We start from the raw sequence: 25,705 nt of genomic DNA, 5'->3' as shown, positions 1-25,705 counted from the left end.
ACACTTAGGAATTCTTGTGCAGGCTCTTTGAGTCAAGTGAAAAGAGTGAAAAGAGTTAAAGGCAAAAAAAGCACACAGACTAAAATAAAAAAAAAAAAAAAATTATACAAGGTAAATAAATTAAAATAAAGTAAGACAAAAAAAACTTAGATACTATACAAAAGAGTGCAAAAGAATATAATAAATTATGAATACTGTAACTGGAGGATACAACTATGGGGGATATTGCATTTGTAAGGACCATAACTAGTGCAAATATTGCACAGTAATATTTCACAGCAGAGTGAAGTAGTGAGGATTTTTGCAATCACAGTGAATTGTTCAGTGTTTTATTTTGTTTTTGCCATCAGTCTGACTGTGGCAGGGAAGAAACTGTTATAGAACCGTGTTTTAGGTGTAGTGATACTGTCCGCTCTGCTGCGTCTGAGTCTGTATTATTATTGTATTACTGTATAATTTGTGCAGTGTGTGTGTCTGAGCAGAGAGTGGAGTGAGTCTCTCATGATGCTCTCTGCTCTTTTTCCGTCATCGCTGTGTGTATATTGTGTCCATGGAAGGCAGCTTAGTCCCAATAACAACAAAGTAGAATTTATCACCAAAATATGTCCTACATCTTCTTAACCAAGTTCATTCCAACTCATTTCAACTAGTTTTACACTTTTTTTTTTTTTTTGCATTCATGGTCAATAAACTGAATTTACATGCAATCATACCTAATTTCTGAGAAAAAAAATAAGGAGAAACGATTAGTTGTTTTGGACCGGGTCCACAACACGCCTCCATTTTTTGCTTCTCCCCAGCTTGACCCAGTCACATGCACAATGAAAAACTTCAGGAGAGACACTATCAATGCTTGTGCTCAGAAGTTGTAGTGCAGCCTCTAGGGATTCACACACAGGCAAGCCTCTGTTCTCTGCTTACAACAGGCCTTCTCCTTTCCCTAAAACCACTCACAGAAGCAGGTAGATATGCACCTCTGACTTTTCTGTAATACAAAAAACAGCAGATGCAAGCTGGGAAATGATACTTAGGTTTGTAGACTTTTTGTTACAGTGATATGGATAAATTATTCGGTACAACAATACTAATTTATAAACTTTTTTAGTTGTTGTTGTTGTTGTTGGCTATAAAACATCAGTAGCTGTAATCCGATGTGACTGGGTTTGCTTTAGTTTCCATTTAAAGAAACATGGAAAGACGTCACAAAATGTTGCAAAGATGGTACTTTGTCAGAGTAATACAGGATATGGTTTAACTCTGGCTGACTAAATGAAACATAGAGCAACAGTGTATGCAGGATTACCATAGCAAAAATGTTACCACACTCGAGCTGATGCATATAATTAATAATATGGAATAATGTTCTGCCCAGGATCATGCAAGCCTCTGCAAAAAGCAGCACATGAAACGCCAAGTTGCAGACTCACAGTTAGATAAAGAGCCAGGAATAGAGATCATGTTGTCATGTGTCCAGGGGCGCAGGTGTTACGTCTGTGTCTGACTCCCACAGTTGAAAGGCTAAATATGTTCCCTCTGTGCCGCAGGATGCGTTTGCTGTGTGCTTTGGGTCTCTTTTTGGCCCTGCTGAAACTGTCTACATCTTTGCTGCTGGGAGCCTTCAACATCAGGTCATTTGGAGACAAGAAAGCCTCCAACACCACTCTGATGAACATCATAAGCACGGTCTGAAACTGCATCCAATATTCCCTTTTTTTCTCCCTAAGGAATAATGTAAATAGTGTAGAAAAAAATGTATCTCATCACAAATATTTGAACTATAAAGACAATCTATTTGGAAGGGTGCTGAGTAACTAAACTAACACAAAGGTTAGCCTACATTTGGCATCCCTTCTAGTGTAATAATTTGGTAGCACATTCAAAACATAAGCACGTCATTAGATTTAGTTAGAATACTGTATTGTTCAGAGGATTTTGGACATTAACCCTCTGATGACGAAGGACGCGTAGGTACGTCCAAACGATGTTTGGACAACCAACAACACTCCTACTCAAAAAACGGTAACACTACAATTTATTTTAGACTTTTATAATACATTTATTTACTGTTTTATTCATATATTACACTACTTTTGTGAAGACTTTTGTAAACTCATTTCAAGCACCAAAACAATTCATCCACATGAGTAAAGGGGTAAATGTTTTCACAAGAGATTTGAGGAATTCCAAAAAGCCAACATCAACTTTTCAGCTTTAGGGCCAAATTGTCTCTTTACACATTGCTCTAGGACAAATTTGGTCCTCACTATACAGAAAACTGAGTTTGTTCTGAATATGTTGATATGTTGATATAACACATGGGTGTCAGGTTATATGCAAATACCCTTAAAAGGTGAATTTAAGAAGATACAGTATTTAAAAAGCCCTTAGACCTCAGAGGGTTAAAGGGGCACTCCAGCAGTTTTATTTTTTCACATCCATAAAGTTGGGGGACTTAAAAAAAATAAAATAAAAACAACAAAGAAATGGATCCTACATTTCCCATAATGCAACATTTCATAATTTTTGTAGACCCTTTCTGCCTGGTAAATGCCCATGGCTTTCAATTCTATGTCCCAAAAACAACCTATGGGGTCGTTTTTTTGGGGGGGGAGGACAGTCTCAATCTTTTATGTGTAGAATTAGTGGAATGCCCCTTTACTATAGAACAATAATAAGTACGTAATTATGTCTGTTTCTGTTTGTTTGAGGAAAAACATACTTGAAATCAATCAGACCTATGTTGCGTTGTGTTTTTGTCTTTCAGATTGTCCATCGCTATGACATCATTCTGATCCAGGAGGTCAGAGACAGCGATCTGTCAGCAACCAAAAAACTCATGGAGCATGTCAACAAGTTAGACCAACCACGCACCTTATATAGAGCACACACAGTGTTATTACACAGATAGTAATATGGGGACCTTTTGTAGAAGTTTGTAGACGGATGGACAGCTTGTGAACTCACATAATGACATACCATAAACAAAATTATGCTCTTCATTCGTCATCTATAGTTGTGTGTGTGTGTGTGTGTGTGTGTGTGTTTATGTGTGTGTCCACAAAGATGAACATTAAAGAAGGAATGTTTTTCTTTGATTTTGTCGCAGATTTTTCCTCCCCTTAAATGAATTTGGACTACTATTCCTGTGTAATGAAATATTGGAATTGGAAATATATGGAATTGAATGTGTTCCATTGGGCTGGTATCTGAAATATGCTCCTCTCACTTTAGCCATAGTTTGTATAAGCTGTTCACTGAATTTAAAAGTATTTGCATTTTGGAATCTGCCTTCCCAGTGGGTCATTTGCCTAGCCCTTGTACTGTGTTAGAAAGCTGCACATATTTTTTGTGTTAGCGGGTCAAATTTGACCCGTGATTTAACTCAGCCCCAAATACTCATAAAACAATGATTATCATCCAATATTATCTGAGCATCAGATCATGATCTGAGTGACACCAAATGACCAAACTGAAAGGTATTTTTAAGTGATATTTTAAAATTCAGTTAGGGCTGGGTCATATGGAGAAAATCCGATGCCGCGATAATCTTGTCGATATCGCAGCGATGTTGTAGGGTTGACAATTGGTGCTTTCCCAAAATATTAACAAATGAGAGTTTAGATAAATAATCATCAGTACCATGGATATAAGTGTGAAAAGACAAATAATAGAACTGATAGAACAGTAAACAAAAAAAGCAACACTTATGTTATATCATGATATTACGATATCCGAAATGTAAGACTATATCTAGTCTCATATCACCATATCATTATTTATATTGTGGATGGTAAAAAATTAGAATAATTTAATGTTCATGGAGAGTGCTGGGTCTTATTCTGCAATTTTCTCTCTGTCTTTATCTGTGTGTGTGTGTGTGTGTGTGTGTGTGTGTGTGTGTGTGTGTGTTTTCCCAGAGGTTCTCCTGAGTTCAGGTACAGTCACATCGTCAGTGAGCCTCTGGGTCGCAGCTCCTATAAGGAGAGATACCTCTTCCTCTACAGGTACACACACAAGGGCAAAAAGAAAGCAATTATAATGGTAAAACTATCTTTTGTAGAGCTTCTCTGTTGACACCCCACATCATAGAGCAGAAACAGAAAAAATTGTGTTTTAAAGTTTTATTTACTTCAGATCTGCAGTGTCTTTGTCCTTAATTGTGAGCAATGACTGCCAGAAAACTACTTATATAAAAGTATAGCTATACAACTTTAAAACAAAAATACTCCACTACAAGTTAAAGTCCTGCATTCAAAGTCCTACTTAAGCAAAAGTACAAAAGTATTCAGCAAAATGTAAAGTGTCACAAGTATAATCACACATAATGCCGCAGAATGGGTCCTGACAGAGTAATATGGATACAATGGTATAATAATATTTATTTATGTTATATATTACATTTTCAGATTATTACTGCTGATGCATAAAGATAAGAATGATTTTAATGTTGTAGCTGGTCTTGGTAGAACAAAAAAAAACAAAAACTACTTGATATACTGATGGGCAGGTTAATCTGTACCAATACATCATATATTATAATATGTTTTGTATGTAAAAACTCCATCTGAAAAGTAATGTGCAACTATAGTCGTGAATACTATATAGGCCTGAAATTTAGTGGCGTAGACGTATTAGATAATAGAAAATGGAAAGTAAATACCTTAAAATTGTATTGAAGCACAGTATTTGAGTACATGCACAGTTATTTTTTAAATGCTGGTTTAATGAAAAATGTTTCAATACAGATATTTGCAGATTGAAGTTTTAGATCAATATTGGTGATCATGTGTCACATGCTGTGCCATGCTAATGCCATTGAATGCAATTTATTAACAAAGACACTTGAAGCATCACCAAAGTGTATTCTGAGTGAGAATTGCTTGCAAATGTGTGGTGTAATTACAATAAATTTAAAATGTCCACCCAATTGCGTATTTTACACAAAATACTTCACAGTCCCAAACACTTTTGGATCATGAAATTACTGTACATTTCTGCACAAAATGGTGATGAACACAGAATGCATTTTGGTCAAGCTTTATTTAGTAATGCAGTCAGTGGTGGAATGTAACTAAGTACATTTACTCAAGTACTGTACTTAAGTACACATTTCAGGTACTTGTACTTTACTCAAGTCTTTTCTTTTCATGCCACTTTCTACTTCTACTCCGCTACATTTCAGAGAGAAATATTGTACTTTTTACTCCACTACATTAATCTGACAGTTTACAAATTAAGATTTCTGCACACAAAACACATATAGTTTAGAAAATATGTTTATGATTGTTTATTATAAATTAACCTGTCCAAGTCTACAAGTCCAGCTGAAATGATTAGCCGATCAAACACTTTGTTGATCGACAGAACTGTTTTCCAGTTTCCAGTTTCTAAAACATGAGGATTTTTCTGCATTGAGTACTTTTTCTTGTAATACTTGAAGTACATTTTCCTGATGATACTTACATACTTTTACTTGAGTAACATTTTCAATGCAGGACTTTTACATGCAAAGTATTTTTTACATAGTGGTATTAGTACTTTTTACTTGAGTAAAGGATCTGAATACTTCTTCCACCACTAAATGCAGTTATCCTATGGTAATGATACTTAGATGTGGTTCCTTGGCAAAAAAAAAGGCATGTTAAACACAGAATCTGACACATCTGCACACCACATTCATCCATCATCACATACTCAGAATTAGTCAAGATGCACCCTAGTGGTCAGCACTGGAAGACACAGGACTGATAAAGTTCTATATAAGTTCAATATGTTACAAATGACTTTTGAAAATGCTCCAGTTATACTATGGCTTAAACAGAGGCAAATTTGCTAATACTAAGTCTTTGTTTGATACAGCACAGTTTGATTGTTGCTCCTCTTTTTATACTTAGTTACATAATTTTGCCTGTCTGTGTTGGAAGTCCCACATACGTTGCATCAGTTGCACTTTAGATGTAACAATGCCTATATGTATTGTCCCTGACAAATAAACTGGTAAAATAAAAATAAAATACTGTGAATATAGCTAACTACGAGAAAGAGTTGTTGGATTTCTTAAAAAGTAAAGTTGTACAAGAAAATTACAGATGTGTTTGAGTATATCTTTCCTCTCCAGGGAGCAGATGGTGTCCGTAGCTAAAAACTACACGTACGATGACAGCTGTGAGCCCTGTGGGACAGACATCCTGAACAGAGAGCCCTTCGTCGTCATGTTCACCTCCAAACAAACAGGTAGGGTCTGGAAGAGAGCGGCAATCACAGACTGATGCTGCTTTTTCACTGTCCGACAGTGGTGGAATGTAACTAAGTACATTTACTCAGGTACTGGACGTAAGTACAAATTTGAGGTACTTGTACTTTAGTTGAGTCTTTTCTTTTCATGCCACTTTCTACTTCTACTCCACTACATTTCAGAGAGAAATATTGTACTTTTTATTCCACTACATTCATCTGACAACTTTAGTTAGTACTTACTTTACAAATTAAGATTTTTTGCACACAAAACACATGTAGTTTATAAAATATGTTGTAAATTGATATTATAAATGAAACTACCCAACAATATATAAGATGAAGACCAGCTGAAATGATTAGCTGATGAAACACTTAGTTGATTGACAGAACTGTTTTGATTGTTTCCAGTAGTATTTTAACAGTGTGGTATTAGGGCTTTTCCCCCCATTTGATAAGAACATTTGATAGGACTTGATATGATGTTTTTTTTTTCAAAACAGTGTATGAAATCCGTGACCAAAAGAATCACGCATTCTGTCATTGTGTTACTAATGGATAGAATTATAGTGAAAGTGAATTATTACCCTTTTTGCTGCAGACCCCCTTGAACCCCCTCAAGGACCCCTGGGGGTCCCCGGCCCCCACTTTGGGGACCACTGAAGTAGAGAACTAAGCACCAGACTTGTGTAGGATGAGATTCTGAGGTCATGAGGTCTGTTGGATACTAATGTCCCTTTAAAAAAACTGTTGCTTCATTTTTTTTTTTTACTTGTATATAGAATTTATGTCAGCCAAATAGGGTCAACAACTGTGTCATGCCAAATTTAAAAGGCAGTAAGCTCACTTTTTGTTATTTGATGTTTGTCTGCCATAACTATGAGGTGCCATCTGAGGGTCATGTTTGCTGGGTTACAGAAGTTAGGACCATCATAAGATAATACTCATTAATTCAGAAAAACAGGCTCTGAAAATGCGCTCACACGCTAGACTGAAACACTAATAAACACTACTGAAACACTCACATGCAATACTGAAATGCTCTCATATACACTATTGAAAGTGAAATCCCGTTTCAGTTGTGTATATGAGAGCGTTTCAGTATTGTGTGTGACAGTGTTTCAGTAGTGTTTATGAGTGTGTTTCAGTATTGAGTGTGACATTGTTTCAGTAGTGTTTATGAGAGCATTTCACTTGTATGTGTGTGAGGTAATTGTGAATAATGTCCCAGGTGGCCGGTCATACACAACTCTCAGCTTGTCTCTTTCAAACATTTCTCTCTCTTCTGTTTTGCCAGCTGTGAGGAACTTTGTTCTGATTCCCCAGCACACCTCTCCAGAGTCCGCTGTGAAGGAAGTGAATGCTCTCTATGATGTGGTGATAGATGTCCGCACCCGCTGGAACACCAATGTGAATATTCTCAGCCACATACACGCACAGTCAATTTTTTAGTGGAGCTGAGTTAAAAAAAAAAAAAAAAAAGGTGGAGTGCAAAGGCTGATTCATTTTGTAAAATATGAGCTGAGGATGACAGAGGTTGAACCATTTCCCTCTCCCTGCAGGACATCGTGCTGCTGGGAGACTTCAACTCAGGCTGCAGCTATGTGTCGGGCTCTGACTGGGAGCAGATCCGCCTCTTCACTGACAAGAGTTTCCACTGGCTGATCACCGACCAGGACGACACTACAGCGACACACACCAACTGCCCTTATGACAGGTGGTTACACACACACACACACACACACACACACACACAGGTTTGTGGCACTATCTTTATGGGGACCTGTCATTGACATATGCATTCCCTAGCCCCTTACCCTAACCGTAACCATCACAACTAAATGCCTAACCTTAACCCTTACCCTCACCCTAACCATAACCTAATTCTAACCCTAATCCTACAACCAAGTCTTAACCCTCAAACAGCCCTTTAAACTTGTGGGGTCCAGCATTTTGGCCCCACAAAGCTGTCGGGACCCCACAAGTATACTGGACTCCCGGTTTTTGGACCCCACGAATATAGTTAAACAAGCCCACACACACACACACACACACACACACACACACACACACACACACACACACTACATAAAATATTAAACATTAAATAAAGTTAACTGTTCACACAATACAGTAACGTGAGCTATTTAAATTAGCTGGATACATGGTTAAACATCATTAGCTCTTCCAAGTGTATCGGCGTGTGTACTTCCACAGCAATCCCAACAATTGGCCCCAAAATGTACAATTAGATAGTACATGATGAAAAACATATTCAAACATACATATTTGTAAATCTTTACAATCATTCCCCGAAAGAACCAAGCAGGCCTGCCTTGTTGCACAATCCAAATTTTCTTCAAAACTTGCTATTTTCTGCTTGTAGGTTGCTAGCTCGAAGTTTGTTGTTTCCTGTTGAAGGGATATTGAGAACGGAAACACACGAAAAGTGGAAGGCGAGGGACATATGGTGTGGCGTGAGCCACCAAGCAATTATCCTGGAAATATACTTTTGTTGTATCAGACTACAAATAGACAGACACACACACACACACAGAAAGATAAGAGACACACATGCACAGACTCTTAATTCCACATCTCTTTCTGTATTTGTAGGATTGTGGTCACTGATGACATGATGAAGGGAGTGGTGCCCGGCAGTGCTGAGGTCTACGACTACATGGTGGATATGAATCTCAGCCAGAGTCTGGTAAAAACAATGTTTTTCAATGTAACAGTGTTATATTCCCCTCTATAATGTAGGCTAATTCACTTCCCTTGCCAGGTACAAAAACACAGAGTATGTAAAGAACCACTTAACACCAGCTAAAGATCTTTTTTTTTGGATTGATCTCCAGTAGTTTCTGTTTCCACCTTGCAGCAGTGATGTGGAAGTGTAGTCAGCACGGTGACATCGCTGTTGGGTGAGGTTACAGGTGCAGCAGACTCGGAGTAAATCGTTGCTTTTTGTCCGAGTGTTAAGTTACTCGGTAACACTTCAAGGTATCTACATAAGAGTGACATGACACTGTCATGACACATGACCTCTAACTCTAACTTGTCATGACAAAAACCGAATGACACTTAATGACAGAAGCGTTATGTCATAAACGTTTAGGACTTGTTTATAATGTTTATGACACGTTCATGACAGTGTCATGTCACTCTTATGTAGATACCTTCAAGTAAAGTGTAACCAGTTACTCTTTAAATAAATAGTTTGGCATTTTAGGAAAAAATGTTAGCTTATTTGCTTTCTGGTTGAGAGTTATACGAGAAGATTAATACCACTCTCATGTTTGTACAATCAATATGAAGATACCGCAAGTAGCCTGTTAGCTTAGCTCAGCACTAAGACTGAAAACCCAGGGAAACAGCACTGTCCAAAGGTAACAAAGTCAGCCTACCAGCACGGCTAAAGCTCACTAACAAATCTAGTTTGTGAGGAAAGGACAATCCACCATTTTAAGGAGGGTTACGTGCTGGACTTTCCTCTGAGCAGTGGCCCGGCATCTAGAGGAGACTCAAGGAAATGTTTGGTCCCAGCCAAGAAATAGTCCCACACAAAGCCCCCAATAAAACTCAAACAAATTGTCATTTTTACCAGTTTTTGTGGTGTTTACTGCTATTTTATTTAACAGTATTTTAAAACAATACTGTAGCAAGCAAGAAAAAAAAACATTATTATGGTATGGTCAGCAGTTTTGGTTGATAGGCTAAAAAAACAAGCAAACCACCAGAATACTGTAAAGGCCTTTAGTGATGCTGGTGGAAAAGGTATTTTGATGGCCTATTGAGTTTTACAGTACATAATAAAACATAGTGTTTAACTGAGGCAATCTTCTGTATGCGAAGCTGGACTAACAACAGAATTGTGCCACAGGGAGACTATCTGCAATGTTTTTTTTCTTTCTTTCTCAGGCATTGGCTGTCAGCGACCATTTCCCTGTGGAGGTGAAGCTGATTGGACAGGCTTCTGCCTGAATCATGACTCCCACAATCGGTCCACCAACCTCCAGGCTGAATCTGAATTATGACTAAACAGTGGTGGAACTCTCAGCAACCATGTAACATTGAATTTACAGGACCAAAATAAACAAACTACAAACAAATCATTTCATTGCAAACTTGTTTCATTGAACAGGCTTATGAAATAGAAGAGTGGGACATAAAAGGGCATACAAAGGTGCACGAAAAAGCCACTCTGTTGATGATTTATTTTTATAAACTAAGATATTTATATATCTTTTTAATTTATATATCACTTTCTACTGAAGTGCAATGTCAACAGCGCTGTGGATAGGTCTGGCAAGCGAGACTAATCTAGAGTAACTGGGAAAATGATTCTCATTGAGCACAAACAAAAGTCCATTTACTTTTATTGCATTGGCGTATATATATATATATATATATATATATATATATATATATATAGGATTACGGAAAAACTACTAGCCTGATTTTCATGAAACTTGGTGGAAGGGTGTAGCATGGGCCAAGAAAGAACCCAAATACACACTTTTGTTAACATTGCGAGACAGGGCATGGCTTTGGTAGTCTGCGCTCTCCCAGTGCCTGTCTAATTTCCCAATGTGACCAGAGGATAACATTTTAAGTCTCTTGAGATAAGTACTGCCAAAAATAAAACTGACCTTCAATTCCTTCTTTAAATCACACCAATAAACCATCTGACCACACAAATACACCCATTTATTGAAAAATATCAGGCTAAAAAGCAGTCAGTCATGTGTTGTAGATAAATCTGTAAGAGATCACAAAGGCTTCGCCCACTGTGGGCTGTTCAAATACACCCGAGCTTACTTTCATTAGTTATGCTTCTTAAAGGGACAGTAAGGCTAGGCACTTGGTGGAGGCCTGTCTGTGGCAGTAATCGACTGTTGGCTAAACCCCAGCAGTCAGAAAAGAGTGCATTATTCCTCTGACTACTGCTTTGTTCAGCATTCCCTCTCCTCATTCCTTCTCTAGCTCACTCGACCACTACTGCTGCTCTCTCTCTCCCTCTCGCTCTAGTTAGGTATACTCACTATGTATTATGATTAACAGTGTGTTGATTTGCTTTGACTTCAAATGTTATCATGTTACGAAATAGTCCTCAAAATAAAAGTTTTTTTTACATTTACTAATGTACTATGAAATGTGGGTGTGTTGTGTTTATTTGTCACTGACCAATCAATTGGTGTCAATCCTGGGTATGTCTCCCCCTGTGCTTGCTGGTTGAACACTGTTACGAAGGTAAGTTGCAGGGAGCTGTATTCAAGGGTCTATTAACACTAATGCACACATGACACTGTGTTTTCAACAAATCACAAACTCCCTGTAATGCGTGTATATGTGTGTCACTTTATAGGTGTTCCCTCTCTCTTTTAGGCTCTTCTCTTTTTAAGCATCTCCAAATACATGCGGAGCGACTTCTGAATGGAGTCTTTGGTGATGAAGCTGACAAAGTTTTGGATGTCGGCCTCTCTGTTGGACGTCAGCTTGTCGACGGTTGGCTTCCTCATCATGGACTTGGTGATCTGTCTGGCGTGGTCTGTAAAGAAAGAACCGATGTACAGTTAGCTCACTGATTCCAATTAAAGTTAAGTTTGTTTTTCTGCCCCTACATTCATGTTGGTCAATGTTTTATTGGTTGCATCAATAGGTAGCATCGACCCAAGGCTGACATGTGACTTTAAAGCCCAGTTCAGACCAAAGATTTGCGGCGAGATGAAAGTGTTAGAACGGCGCGGAGAAAAGTTGCAGCGGTCTGAACCGGCCCGTCTCAGCTCCTCGCCAGAGGCTGGTTTTAGAACGTAAGAGACGTCTCCTGTTTCAACAGCCAATAGCGAAGTCATCTTGTAAAGTCAGCTACAATAAAATAATCCATTTTATTTCTGTTACAAACATGTTAACGGAGGCTCAACTGTTCAATTAATCGGAGGCTCAATTAATCATCAGTAATGTGGATATAATGTCTAAGTGGGGAAAAGGCTAATAATAGAACAGCTAGAACAGTCCGGTAAGTTCAGAAAAGTACATCACTTTACTGTTATGCAGCCTTTAAAACCAGGAAAAGACAACACTTATCTCATATTACGATCTCCAAAATCTAAGACGATATCTAGTCTCATATCACGATATCAATATAATATCGATATATTGCCCAGCCCTACTAGCTATAACATTTTGTAAGGTGCCAATATACCTGGAATAGCCAACCACTTGGTCATGGCCTGTGCGGCTGTGGTGAGGACCTGGTCTTCAGGTACCAGCTGGTCCACCAGTCCTATCTTCAGGGCCTCTGACGGGTTGTAGAGCAACCCCAGCTCCAGAGCCATCTCTGTGGTTCGGTGGCCAACTGTGTTCACCATGGTGTCCTTGAACCTGCAGACGGCAGCAACTGTTTCTTCCATCAGGTGAAATAGAGCAGGGGATCGGCAGAGACCTTTTACTGTACATACCAACACTATCATCATCATGAAGCTTAACTTCACCATCTTATTAACCATCTTATCAACCTGTACTGTGGCTTTTAATATTGTATCAAGATCTCCATCATGAGTGATGTGTTTTATTTCATTTTTTTTGTGTCATTGCCTATTACTGATTAATTACTGACTAATACACCTCCACCCTGGGCATCACCTGCTCAGCCTGCTTCCCTCTGGGCAGAGGTACCGGAGCATAAAAACCAGAACAATCAGATTGAAAAATAGTTTCTTTCCACGGGCCATCAGAACACTCAACATACATCCAAACCATTAATTTGCTTTTATCATCCCGTAATAATATAACAATAATCATACACCATGTGCAATATTTTTCCTGTCCCATCCTTAGTGTGTTTATGGCTTAAATTGTTCTTGTTTGTAGCTATTTATTGTTTATCTTGTCTCTAATGCACCTTCAGTTGTGGCACTCACGATTTCATTGTATGGGTCTCTGTGCAATGCCAATAAAGATTTATCTTATGTTCCGGCTGTGTTTTGTTGCTTGCATGGCTTCATGTACTGAATGTGGATACTGTTGATGTGTGACTTCACTAGTGTCACTCTGCAAGGCTTCTGGAGGAAGCTTATTGTGTTGCTCTGGCGGTCTTTATGGCGTCTTACTGACTCAGGTCTGTACATTTGAACCCATACTAATGTCTAGCGGTTTACTGTTGCTCTGGTCTCAATACATTTCGCCAAAGGGCTACAGTTGCAAAGTTGCTGGCTGGCTAACACTGGCACATTTGCAGAAATTTGAACTAATGTGCGTTGTCCTTTATCTAACCAAATAAATGAAATGAAATCAACATATATTATACAATAACCGCCACGGCTGTCATGGGTGTTGTCATACTTCAAATTCCTTACCAAAAAGGTGCTACGATGCCCAGCTGCGTCTCATTGAGGCCGATGCTGTACCGAGGGTTGTCCGCCATTATCCTGTAGTCACATGTCATAGACATAAGACAGCCACCTGCAGGACTGGAACCCTGTGGGGGGAGCGACGAGTTATGCTAAAGGGCAATCTGAGAGGGTTTTCACACCGGTCTCATCTAGGTCAGTTGAGTCGCACTAGAGTTGGTTCCCCCCCCTCGGTGCGGTTCGTTTGGTCAGGTGTGAATGCAGCAATCGCACTCGGATGCGCACCAAAAGCGGACCAAACAAGCGCATCGAGACCTCCTTGAAGAGGACCTCTGGAGCAGTTCGTTTGTTGTGAGAATGTGATCCGACGTCGAACCGCCCAAACTTTGTGTACTCCGCAAGTCAGAGCTAAACGGCTCATGTAGTCATGTGGGCTTTGCAATCTGCGATGCCGCAGAGCAGCAAACTGTAGCAGCTTGCAGTGTTTCTTTTACAGATATTAGGGATAGGCCGATAATCGGGACGTTTTTTGGCAGTTTGCAGATATGGATATCTATATCAGCTTTTTGTTTGCCTGATAGCCGATAAAGTTAATGAATTAAAAAGTGCGTTACTTGGCTCGGCTACAGCTCTGTGTCTGTCCCTCTGCTTCAGAGTCTGACTTAATGTCCCGCCCACAACACTCTCTGACTATCTTTTACTGGGTGTTATGTTGAAAGTTACTAATTTATTAAATAATTGCTTAAAGCATTTAAACAAAGTTCTGTGTTGGAGTTTGTAACTTAATTTTGACTTAGAAGATTTGTATTCTCACTATAAATGCGTATCGGTTCCAAATATCAGTTTCAGTAACTACTAATAATCGGTATCGGCTTTGAGTAACCAGTATCGGTCGATCCCTAACAACAATAGAAGGCAGTGAAGCCGTCACTCGCATCACTCGTGACTATCAGTGGGCGGCTGGATTTCATACGTACATTGATTGCAGCTATAGTGACCATGTTGGAGCTATAGAGCTTCAGCCACATCTCCTGAACGGCTCTCCAGAACTCTCCGCAGCGCTCCGGACTCTTTCCGTACATCTCCATGATGTCCAGCCCGGCTGAGAACACCTTGGGCTGGTTCTGGATTGACACAACACACACAATACTCAGGCTAAACGTTCAGATTGTACTGCAATATATATATAAAAAAAACAACATTATTATAATGCACTTTAACTTCCCAGTAATACACAAAGCTAAAAGTCCCACTTTTTTAATCTCTCGCACAAAGGCTCTGCTGCTTTAAACGTTGAGGTTTTACTGTACCGAGGTGATGATGAGGCCTCGGCAGCCCTTATCCATCTCCAGCTTCTCCACGCCGATGCAGAACTCTGTGAGGAAATCTAAACTGAGGCTGTTGACCGGCGGACTCTGCATGCGCATCACAGCCACACCTACAGAGAGACAAAGATGCTGATCTTTTGCCTCAATACTTTCACATAAATTCCCTACAGATTTCAAAATGAAAAGAAATGCTATGAAATGGTAGAAATGATGACATGATTAACGTAAAGCCTCAGCTCTAATTGTGTTTTATAGGCAGTTAAGAAATGCATAGATGGCCATTAAAGACAACAGCAATATCTAATTTACATTTCCACAGCCAAACTCAGGGACTGGCTGTCTCTTGGTAGGTTTAGGCTGTGTCCCATTCCGCATACTTCCGTCAGTACACTGCTAATGTGCACTGACCACTTACTGTTGTAGTGCCCACTTTCGATGGTTAGTATTGTCCCAAAAGGAACATCCCTAATGAAAGCACTTACTGGAAATGACAAGTGGATGAACGTGACGAACGCAACCCGTTCTCTTAATACATCCATGAACGCAGCACATGTGAACCCGATTTTCCAGCCCGCTTTCCTGTATGCAAATGAGGAGCGTCCGGCTCTGCTCGCCGCCTCTCAAAATCTGACAGAAATCTTTGAAACTGACCAGATTCAGCAACTGTATGGCCTATTTCTCGCTTAAAATGTTTTCAGAAACACGTTTCGGTGAACTATTTTCATAAAATACAAGATTGGATTCCGTCCGAGCCGCCATGACAGTCGGTTTGAACTTCTCGAGCAGCCAGACCCAAGTGACGCGTTCGTCCAATCAGCTGCCGGTAAAGGGCTCCCTACCTTTTCAATTTTAAGTGGGCGGCGTTTTGAGACAAGAAACAATCTCCGTCCACGCAAGAGTTTTAATTCCAGCAGCAAAACTAAGCTCCGTTCATATTAACACATCTGACAACGCATATAACGTGACCATTCACACACACTGGGTATGTGCGTGCCGGTGTAAACAGGAAGCAGATTGTCCAACATTACTCTGCTGTTCAATACCATCAATGTATAAGTTCAAAATATTGAAAATACTTTGGAGAAAGAACAATGGCGAAAAGTAAGAGCAGGGATTTATTAGCTTGGACCGACGTTGAGGCGGAACTGTTACTGAAAGGTATGTAAGTCTACCTAACCGATAAGAACGATTGACGTGCACCGTTGTTTCCTAAAGCTCTTCGTTTAAGCCCGCCCAGACTACAAACCAACCCTGGAGTTTTCAAACCAAAACAAGGGCAACAGTGTTTCCAAATTTCTTCATTTTAGGGGCTTGGAAATGCCCGAGTAGTGCGGAAGTGAGGCGCAAACGTAGCAAAAGATATTTGTTTTTCAACCATAATGTAGTAGTGTAAAGAGAGCAGCCATGTGTTAAAGTGCTCATATGATGCTCATTTTCACGTTCATAATTGTATTTAGAGGTTGTACCAGAATAGGTTTACATGGTTTAATTTTCAGAAAACACCATATATTTTCGTCGTACTGCACATTGCTGCAGCTCCTCTTTTCACCCTGTGTGTTGAGCTCTCTGTTTTAGCTACAGAGTGAGACATCTCACTTCTGTTCCATCTTTGTTGGGAGTCACACATGCGCAATAACTAGGTAAGGACTACCACCCAGTCAGAAGCAGAGCATGAGGGCATGCCACGCTAGCAGCTAGGCGAGCATTATAACGTGTGTTACAAAGTGACGGAAGTAAAGGCCGGACTGCAATAGGGCTGTTTGGAGCAGATTGTCAACAGTGTTTTCTCTGGAAGATGGTAAGTCCCTTTGGGGTGGACTTTGGGCTTTTTCACTTTGTAAACCTATAACGTGCACAAATATATATAACACAATAAAGGAAAGAGAAAAAGCCAAAAAGCATAATATGAGCACTTTAAAACCCCACACAGGCTGACAGGAAAAAAAGTGGCTCCAGCGATTTTAATACATACAGAGATGTGTACTGAACTTTTAGCAAAAATGTTTACCTGTGCTTTGGTCAAATTCCACATCGATCTTGGGCGAGGTGGAGTTGTTCCTCTGCTGAGCGACGAGGACGGGAGACACACAAACTCTGCCATGACTGCTGCAGGAGGACCGCTGGGAAAGAAGACCTAGACACACACACACACACACACACACACACACACACACACACACACACACACACACACACAACATGTTGTCTTGTCTTTGGCATGTATATGTATCAAGCTTCTAAGAATTACACCCAAGAATGCTAAAATTAAAAAAAGCTTTTAATAAAAAGACACAGTAATCTTTAGGAGCAGCTCTAGGGAATATGATTACAGTAATCATATGTACTCTATGTCCAGAGCAGGAAAAACCCTACATCTGCCATGTTGTTCATTCTTAAAAAAAAAAAAACTTCATAATGTTTTTCTGCAAAAAAACAATGTATTGGGTTTTTAGATATATAAGTACATTGTATTTGTGTTAAATGTGTAATGTCAAATGTGTAGAAACATAAATAGAACAGTGTTTGGAATCAGAGAAAACGGATAATTTCGTAGCACATTGGGCAGATTTAAGGCATTTATTCTGTTGCTGGCACCTTAACGCAACACAAAGTCAATTGAGAACTATGATTATTTTCCCCTTCGGTGTGGGCGGGACTTAAGACAGAAATAACATAGAGACAGAAATAACAGACCGTAGAAATGCCGTGATTGACAAATCACAAACGAGTATTTAACCACGCAGTGTAATAGCTTGAATTACTCTTTAACGCGTTATTTTTAAATATATAATATACATTCAAGTGAACTATAACCTGACATGCATTGATAATGATAGTTAAGGTGCACAAGCTGACATAAACTTTATTATGTCCGTCATGTATCCAGTGGCAGCTAAAGGTGTCCTGTGACCTTTGTTCCAGTTTCTGGAAGTTAACACAGCTAATAGTAACAGCCCAAACAGCCGCAGGTGAAATGGCAATTTATAACATTTATGGCATTCTGTTAGAATGATAGGTGCATACACATGCAGACATACCCGACAAGCCGCACTTGTTTCTTAATGCAGCTCTTAATGCCATTTTGTCCTGCTCAGATTATGGATGGAGGAGACCCTTCTTTTAAGTTCTATGAGGAGACAACACAGCTACTTCCGCCAACGACAAGATGGGCGGGACCATGAGCTTCTTCTTTAGCTTTTGGTTGGCGGAGATTGGCCGTTTTAAAAATATTACCGCCACCTTGTGCTTCAGTATGTATGGACCTTGTTATTACATATCCATGGTATGAAAACTTAAAGGAGGTTAAGACATTAAAAAAAAACCTCACAGGTAACAGTAACTTCAAATAATTAGGTAAACTGAAATAACAAACACAATTAGTTCCTACTGACATTAAATTACATAAAACATATATTTTGATGTCCTATATGACAGAGGGTTTATCTGACAAGGTTACCAATGGACTAAAACCTTAAAAAGTAACTCTTGTGAAAGGCTCATACCCCCAAGGTGTTCCACAGAGCGGCGGAGGAGGAGGTCAGGGCTGTAGTCAAGTCCACCTTTGTCGAGTCCAAGACAAGTCCAAAACCAGGACTAGTCGAGACCGAGTCAAAAAGGTTTGAGTCCAAATGAGAGACAGTCAAGACTGAGAAAGAAAGTATAAATTAGGCCACATTATTTAATTTAAGTATATCAATTGTACTTAGGCCTAAGTCACATAAAGCTGAAGTGCAACTTTACAAATTAGGTGTTGAGTCTTTTTATTCTGGTGTAACAAGAACATTCTGGACTTCTGATGGAAAATGTAACAAATAACAAGCAACACAGGTGTCACTAAAAAACGGACATGTTCACATTTTTTAACTGAAAAAAGCATATAGTGCTGGAAAATAAAATACCAAGGAGTATCAATCGGAGACGATTGAAAAATATCTCGAGTCTGGACTCAAGTACTACAGCCCTGCAGGAGGTCATTCAAACTTCTTAAAGGGGCTCTATGCAGTTTTGGCAATTTCTTCGCTGTTTTCTCCCTTTTTGCTAGCAGGTTTCTCTATAGAGCTCTACCTACAGCTTCGGAATAGATATTTGGCAGCTCCTATGTTTACTTGTGTCTGACTCCTCTCTCGGCCAGTCTGCCGTTTCCTCTTTCTCTGTTCCTCCGACAATGCTTTCCTAGCTTTCTGCTTCTTTTTTGACGGCTCAGCCATGACGATAGTGTGAAAAACTCCATCGCTACCTTGTTAGCCGGTTCCTGAATGGGCTATGTGTGCAGTGCCGTGAAGCAATTCGTTACATCGCTCACTGGCCGAAAGTTGCAAGGGTGGTTACTGTTCACAGGTGCTAGGGGGAACCGAGGCGACCACCATTCAACTCGAAAAAAAGTCATATAACCATTCCAATGACTCCAAAGCTGTTGAGTTAAGGTAAATTAAGCTAATAAAAAAAACTGCATAGTTCCCCTTTAATGTGCCCATTGTACATACTATATATTTTTTGCACATTCTGCACTCAATCCATTCAGATTCTTTTTTTTCTCATGTTAAACAGCTATTTTGTATATGTCTATATGTATTATATGTTGTATATGTTTATTTGTCTATGTATGCACCAACCACCAGGGCAAATTCCTTGTAAGTACTTACTTGGCAATAAACCTTTTTCTGATTCTGATTTCTGATTCTATGTCACAGAATGGACATCAGTGGAGTTGGAGGCTGCTGTGGTCCTTCTGGACTCAATAACTGTAACTGGACTCACAATTACATTATCTGTAACTCTGGTAAAGTGCAATCTATCTTTTGTACGTATAATTTATAATAACCTCCCTTTTGCACACCCAATGCACATCCAATCTGCACACTATGCTTGCATGCTTGTTTTTGATCACTTTTTACTTTTAACTCTTATAATATATTAATATATCAAATAATAGTTGTGACATCACAACCGTACAGAAATCCTGACGGCCCGTTTAAAGGCACAGTTTCTGAATACGGGCTGTTGGCTTTTCTCTGTGGATTATACTGTATATAATAAAAAAAAAGACATTTTACATTTTTTAAATATGGAACCTTTAAATTATCGGTTATCAGCATCTTATGTTTAATCAGACTGAATACTACACAGAATATAACACTATATATATATATATATATATATCCACTGTATCAAATACTTTTTTCCCATAAAGCTCTGTTTTCATTTGTAAGATTTTTGGATCTTCTAATGACTCATTTCAGTTGCAAATAAATGTGGTGCGTAAAGTTATATTTTTTCTCAAATGTATTGGAATAGAAGTAAAAAGTAACACGAGAAGAAAAGGTTAAGTAAAGTACCTTAAATTTATAATTAAGTACAATACTTGAGTACGTGCTAGTTACATTCCACTGTTGTTAAAAAAAAGAAGCAGTAGAACTGACAGTAGAACTAGAACAGTGTATGTTCTGTTCTGTCTGATTGTGACACATCATCACCATGGAACACTGAATGTATCTACAGGAAGACGGAATTCCAGTCTCATTCCCACATAAACCATTGGAAAGGTAAGACACACTTTACAGCTGCTTTTCACTTGACTTTTCATGTTTTGTAGAACTGTATTGTGTTGGGGAAGAAGCAGGGTGATTGTAGTAAACTAAAACTAAAACAAAAAAAGCGCTGAAAAACATTTTTAGTCATCTGAAACCCAAACAAATATTGACAGGTTAATAAACGAATCAAAATTAAATACAAATGAACGCAAATCATTTCAGTTTTAGTTTTTTATTGAACTGACTAGACATGAGATGGCGCTGTGCCGCAATTGCCTTAAATCGGACACTAAAGTAACAAAAAGATTTACTTAAACATATCATCAAGGCCATTCCTATTCAGTTATCCAACCGTGTATTTTACATGTATGTGTACATACTTCTGAGACATTATACGCTAACAAAAGCTACTGTGAAACTAAAAACTTAATATATGAAAACTAAAACTAAATATTTCAGAATAACTAAAAATGACGTAAAACTAGCAAACACACTCTAAAAACAACTAACACTAAATTAAAATGAAAAGTCAAAACTCAAGACAATGCTTGTTATTCCACTCGCGTCTCTGCTCCGTTACGCTAACAATACACGCCAGGTCTATTTTTGATGGAGCTGTGGGGCGTATAACTGTGAGTTGAAAGGCTCAGCTTGTTTCGGGCAGGCAAAACATTTTGCCTCTGAAGCTCCCGGTGTGGAATGACCAAGGGGGTAAGCTTCGCTTCAGAACTCGAACCTCCTATGGCGCCATTTTGATGCTACCAAACGATCACCCGACGTTAGCATTGCATTGACTGCCATTCATTTTGACAGCGAATAACTTTACATCTGAAGCGTTTAAAGACTTTTTTTGTCCGTTGTTTATTTCTAAAGAAACACGACAATGTATAAAAGGCTCCATTACCTTGTACCTCACGTTATGGCTCCGTAGCAGACGTTTTTATAAAAATAGGCTAAAGATTGTGTCATAACCACGCGACTTACTGTCGCATAGTAGAGGAATTACCGTACAGTACAGGAGAAGCTCGCAGGCAGTTTCGACTTACATTAGCTGTTTAAGTTTAATTACTAATGTTAACTAGCATTTTAGTTAGCAATAATTAGCCTGTGTCTATGTTATCTCCTTACATATCCATATTTCAGACAGGTTGCTCACGTCACATTTACATCGTCTCTCTCAGTTGGAGGCTGCGCAGTAACGCTCAGCCATCACCGGAAAAGTGCTTCTAATATCCTTCACTGGTCTCCGTCCAGAGCAACGGGATCTGTTGGTCCATTATATACTGTCTATGGGTATGACGCATGGCGGGGTAGCGGGGGACGGAACAAAACCGGCATACGCGCCTGGTGGAATTTCGGGCTTACGGGTACGATCTAGCATCTACCGTTTTAAACTCATCAAAGGCAAGTGATAATGTTACCAGCTGCCTTTGATCTGACACGTATGATCTAGTTAGCAACATAAGATCACCATTATGTTACCTTCGTCGGCGATTGATAGCAACATACAACATAATAAAGGATTATCTAATCTTGCATTGCTCTCCATTTTCAGTTTGGATTTGACTGATCATTTTACAAGACAAGACCATGTTGAGGAAGAAGATGGAGCTAAAAACACAAGGCTTCACCATGAAGGCCACTATGAAGAACTACGTGGTGATGGGTCCCCCGGTTGCAGGGGCTTTTCGGGAGCGCCCTTTCAAACCAACTACCTTTCGCAAGTTCTACGACCGCGGATTGTTCCCGACGGCACTGAAGCATGACGCCAAAGGCAACCGCATTAAATGGCAGGTGGAGATCGAGACGCTGGACTACCACCACTACCTGCCTCTTTTCTTTGATGGCTTACGGGAGACTGTTTATCCCTACGAGTTCTTCGCCCGCCAGGGAACACATGACATGCTGGAGCACGGAGGCCCCAAGATCCGCCCCGTCATTCCCCAGCTCATCATGCCGATCAAGAATGCCCTGAACACGAGGAACCGTCAGGTGATCTGCACCACCCTGAAAGTTCTGCAGCATCTGGTGCTGTCTGGAGACATGGTAGGAGAGGCTCTGGTGCCCTACTACAGACAGATCCTCCCCATTTGTAACATCTTCAAGAACATGAACATCAACTCTGGAGATGGCATCGAATACGGCCAGCAGAATAGAATGAACATTGGTGACCTGATCAAGGAGACTCTGGAGCTGTTTGAGCTCCACGGAGGAGAGCATGCCTACATAAACATAAAGTACATGGTGCCTACCTACGAGTTAATGAGTTCAATCCAGCCAATGGCCACAATGTACTCCAGGCATGAAGTGGCAAAGAGCAATTCCCTGCATCAGTTTTCCAGAGCAGAGGATAAACCCCTGAAAACCCGATTCAGAAATCAGCAGGCAGCGAAAAAACACAATGAGCCTGATGAGTCCTTGCCAAGATTGGGCACTGGGCAGATGACCCTCCTTCCAGCCATTTCCACAGAGGAAGCATCTGCGGGACAAAACCAGGAGCGCAACAAGCTGCTGCCCAGGAGGCCTTAAATGGCCAAACTACAGCATTCCTGGTCCACACCCCACTCTTCTACTGTCCCTCTTTCTTTCTCTCTTTTCTCTCCCCCTTCATTTAAATGCCTTCTCATTCTTATCTATTCCCCTTTTCTGAGCACCACCACTGGTGAGCATTGATGCCTCACAGGTTGTTCATGTTCTCTCCATGTTTGAAATATTAGGTTAGGTTAATAGGCAAAAAAATAAAACCCAAAAATAAAAATTAAAAACACAATATGATGCGATGGACTTTTTATTTAGCAATGCACAAACAGGCTGTATTAAATCACACACATATAGGACTTTGCAATGTATGAACAGGGGCGGCCTCAATCTGCCGCAATGCCTAAAAGTGGACAGAAACTCTTCTAAACTTGTGGATTAGTAGTGTAGATAAAGTAGTGGCCAGCATGAACTGCGGTCATATCACTTATCACGGGTTTTCAACATTTTTTAAGCTAAGGAACCCTTAACTGAGAGAGACGGATCAGAGGTCCCCAAATATATATATATATATATATATATATATATATATATATATATATATATACATACATATATATATATAGGTCAAATATATATACTTTTTAGTGCATAGAATACTTATCTTAATAGTAATTGTTGGCATGATTGTATGAATCATGCCTTAATGTTAAACATACGTACATGTGGCACAGTGAATCATTAACTGTATCTGTGGATACCTTAGTATCCTTATCTTACCTATAGGCCAGTAAGTCTATCATCAATGGTTTTTGATTTTTTTTCCACAAATGGGATGGTTTATGTTTGCTAATACTATGTTGGATTCATGTCAAGATTTTTAGTTTTCGAAAAAAAACTTTCAAAAACAACAATTTGGTGGCCCCCCCTGCAGTAACTCTGAGGACCCCATAGGGATCCCGGACCCCCTGTTAAAGATCTCTGACTTCACATATGTCAACCACAGTTTTATCAAATTTATAAGATTTTTGCCTTCATGGTGTCGTATATGATTAAATGTTGTATTAAGGAACTGAGATTTTCAGAATTATTTTTTTTACTAAAAACATTCATAAGCTGTCTATCACTGTCACAATATAGCAATTTCAGTGTATAAAAAAATCCACAAATCACGTCACAAATCATCACTTATCTAAACTGCGTTTCTGTTCCGCTTTGATTCAATCCTACAACCATCTAAAGTCAGCTGGACAGATAATGAGTAGAACATAAGTCGGTCTGCGGCACATTTTCTATTGTTTTTACTTAATACTGATGACAAGTTGAAGGAGCCGATGGGATTACATGACTGGAATTGTAACTTGTACGATTTCACGGGACAAATACAATTGAATGATTGATACTGCAGCATTAGGTTTATGATTTAACAGTAAACAAGGTTAAAGTTCCGAATGTCAACTTTAAAGGTGTTTTACGCCATAGTGGGTAAAATTTCAATTCATGAATTTTATTCAAGCTATTAACCTGGTACTAGTGATGGAAACGGCAGTTGTGTGGTTAGTTCCCCACTTTAGTCCACAATGAAATATCTGAAAACATAACAAATCGTGGTTGGGTTGCCATGGAATTTTGTGCAGACATTCCTTGGGTCCTCAGATGATGAATCACAGTGATCCCTGACTGTTCCACTAGCACCATAACAAAGTTATCATTTATGGTTCTGAGTGAAATGTCTTGACAGCTATTAATGTCAAAATTTCACTTTTTCATGCATCATATAAACTAAAGGCTTGTCCATACAGGAGGCTTCGGAGCCACATTTTTTATTTGCCTGTCTTACGTGCGTCTGACGGAACTGATGTGTTTCTATTTTAATCAATGCAGTCTACACAGGCTGTGCAGAATCGTGGAGCCTCTCAATAGTTCCTGGAAGCAGCACTGTGTTCACTGCCACAGATGCAGCATCAGATTCATGCATCTTGACTGCGTTCACCATAATCATGTTCACCTCCGCATCTTGCACTTTTTTGCTTTCCTTTACATTGTCCTGCAGTGTGTCCCATTCTTTGACATTTGAAACATAGCAATGGTGCTGGGATAAACTCTCTGACATCATAATTCAAAAATCCCATTCTTACACTCTTGGGAATAACATTTTTAAACTCAAGGGCTACTGATAGGTTATCAGCTTCCACACCCTTTCTTTGCATTTGTAGTCTTTTAGCTTTCCCTGACAGACTGTAAAAATAATTGGACGCGGTAGCTGCGTCTGAAAAGTGAAGCCAATGCGGAAGTGCCTTAAGCCCAACTGAGGGCAGACTGGACACTACAGTGAATCACTACCGTCTCTCGAGGTACAAGTGGTATTACAAAACAGGACGGGTCAAGGTTAGCATACTTATTTTAGTAGATTGCTGCAACACAATACAGATAGTAGTATTATGATTACAATACAGAACGCTGCCCTCCCCACCCTGGACAGCACTTGTTCAACTTCCTGCCCTCTGGCAGGCGATACAGGTGCCTAAAGAGCCGGACAAACAGACTCAAAATCAGTTTCTTCCCCGTGGCCATTAGAACTATTAATTCCTGTAAATAACCAAACCTTACACATCTTAAAAATCTTTTACATGTGAATTGCACTTTGCTATTTCATCTGATCACTGCCGCCCATTCATGTGCAATTCTTAGGTATTTATTTAAATATTATGCCCTGAATGTATGTGATATCGTTGCTTTTATTTTTAACTGTTAACTGTCTTTCACTGAACAGAAGAGCTCT

General features: G+C 39.5%; 3 protein-coding genes across 6 annotated transcripts; 2 read left to right on the top strand and 1 right to left on the bottom strand.

Moving 5' to 3' along the window:
* Window positions 1-749: 749 nt before the first annotated feature.
* dnase1 (deoxyribonuclease I) lies at window positions 750-10,349 on the top strand. Of its 2 annotated transcripts, none has more exons than XM_031318783.2 (9): window positions 750-962; window positions 1,545-1,683; window positions 2,765-2,853; window positions 3,918-4,004; window positions 6,119-6,234; window positions 7,532-7,644; window positions 7,797-7,951; window positions 8,851-8,944; window positions 10,156-10,349. In XM_031318783.2, the coding sequence occupies exons 1-9, from the start codon at window positions 850-852 to the stop codon at window positions 10,216-10,218; spliced, it is 969 nt and encodes a 322-aa protein (XP_031174643.1). In that variant the 5' UTR covers window positions 750-849; the 3' UTR covers window positions 10,219-10,349. The 2 variants fall into 2 exon arrangements, with proteins under 2 accessions (XP_031174643.1, XP_035852572.1); XM_035996679.1 differs by having other exon boundaries at window positions 836-962; window positions 1,511-1,683.
* Window positions 10,350-10,932: 583 nt separating this feature from the next.
* eci1 (enoyl-CoA delta isomerase 1) lies at window positions 10,933-20,048 on the bottom strand. 2 transcript variants are annotated; one of them, XM_031318784.2, is made up of 8 exons: window positions 20,038-20,048; window positions 17,953-18,060; window positions 16,923-17,048; window positions 14,897-15,024; window positions 14,564-14,710; window positions 13,593-13,714; window positions 12,440-12,618; window positions 10,933-11,785 (listed from the first exon to the last, which is right to left on the bottom strand). In XM_031318784.2, the coding sequence occupies exons 2-8, from the start codon at window positions 17,993-17,995 to the stop codon at window positions 11,619-11,621; spliced, it is 912 nt and encodes a 303-aa protein (XP_031174644.1). In that variant the 5' UTR covers window positions 17,996-18,060; window positions 20,038-20,048; the 3' UTR covers window positions 10,933-11,618. The 2 variants fall into 2 exon arrangements, with proteins under 2 accessions (XP_031174644.1, XP_031174645.1); XM_031318785.2 differs by lacking the exon at window positions 20,038-20,048 and having other exon boundaries at window positions 17,953-18,079.
* Window positions 20,049-20,337: 289 nt separating this feature from the next.
* On the top strand, window positions 20,338-23,203 carry LOC116063822 (parkin coregulated gene protein homolog). 2 transcript variants are annotated; one of them, XM_035996682.1, is made up of 2 exons: window positions 20,338-20,457; window positions 22,033-23,203. In XM_035996682.1, exon 2 carries the CDS (start codon window positions 22,036-22,038, stop codon window positions 22,972-22,974), a length of 939 nt encoding a protein of 312 aa, XP_035852575.1. In that variant the 5' UTR covers window positions 20,338-20,457; window positions 22,033-22,035; the 3' UTR covers window positions 22,975-23,203. The 2 variants fall into 2 exon arrangements, with proteins under 2 accessions (XP_035852575.1, XP_035852573.1); XM_035996680.1 differs by having other exon boundaries at window positions 20,400-20,457; window positions 22,001-23,203.
* The last annotated feature ends 2,502 nt before the right edge of the window (window positions 23,204-25,705 follow it).

Source organism: Sander lucioperca, chromosome 21, assembly GCF_008315115.2.
Source record: "Sander lucioperca isolate FBNREF2018 chromosome 21, SLUC_FBN_1.2, whole genome shotgun sequence".
Lineage (NCBI taxonomy): Eukaryota > Metazoa > Chordata > Actinopteri > Perciformes > Percidae > Sander > Sander lucioperca.
This window is presented reverse-complemented; position numbering and strand designations above follow the sequence as displayed.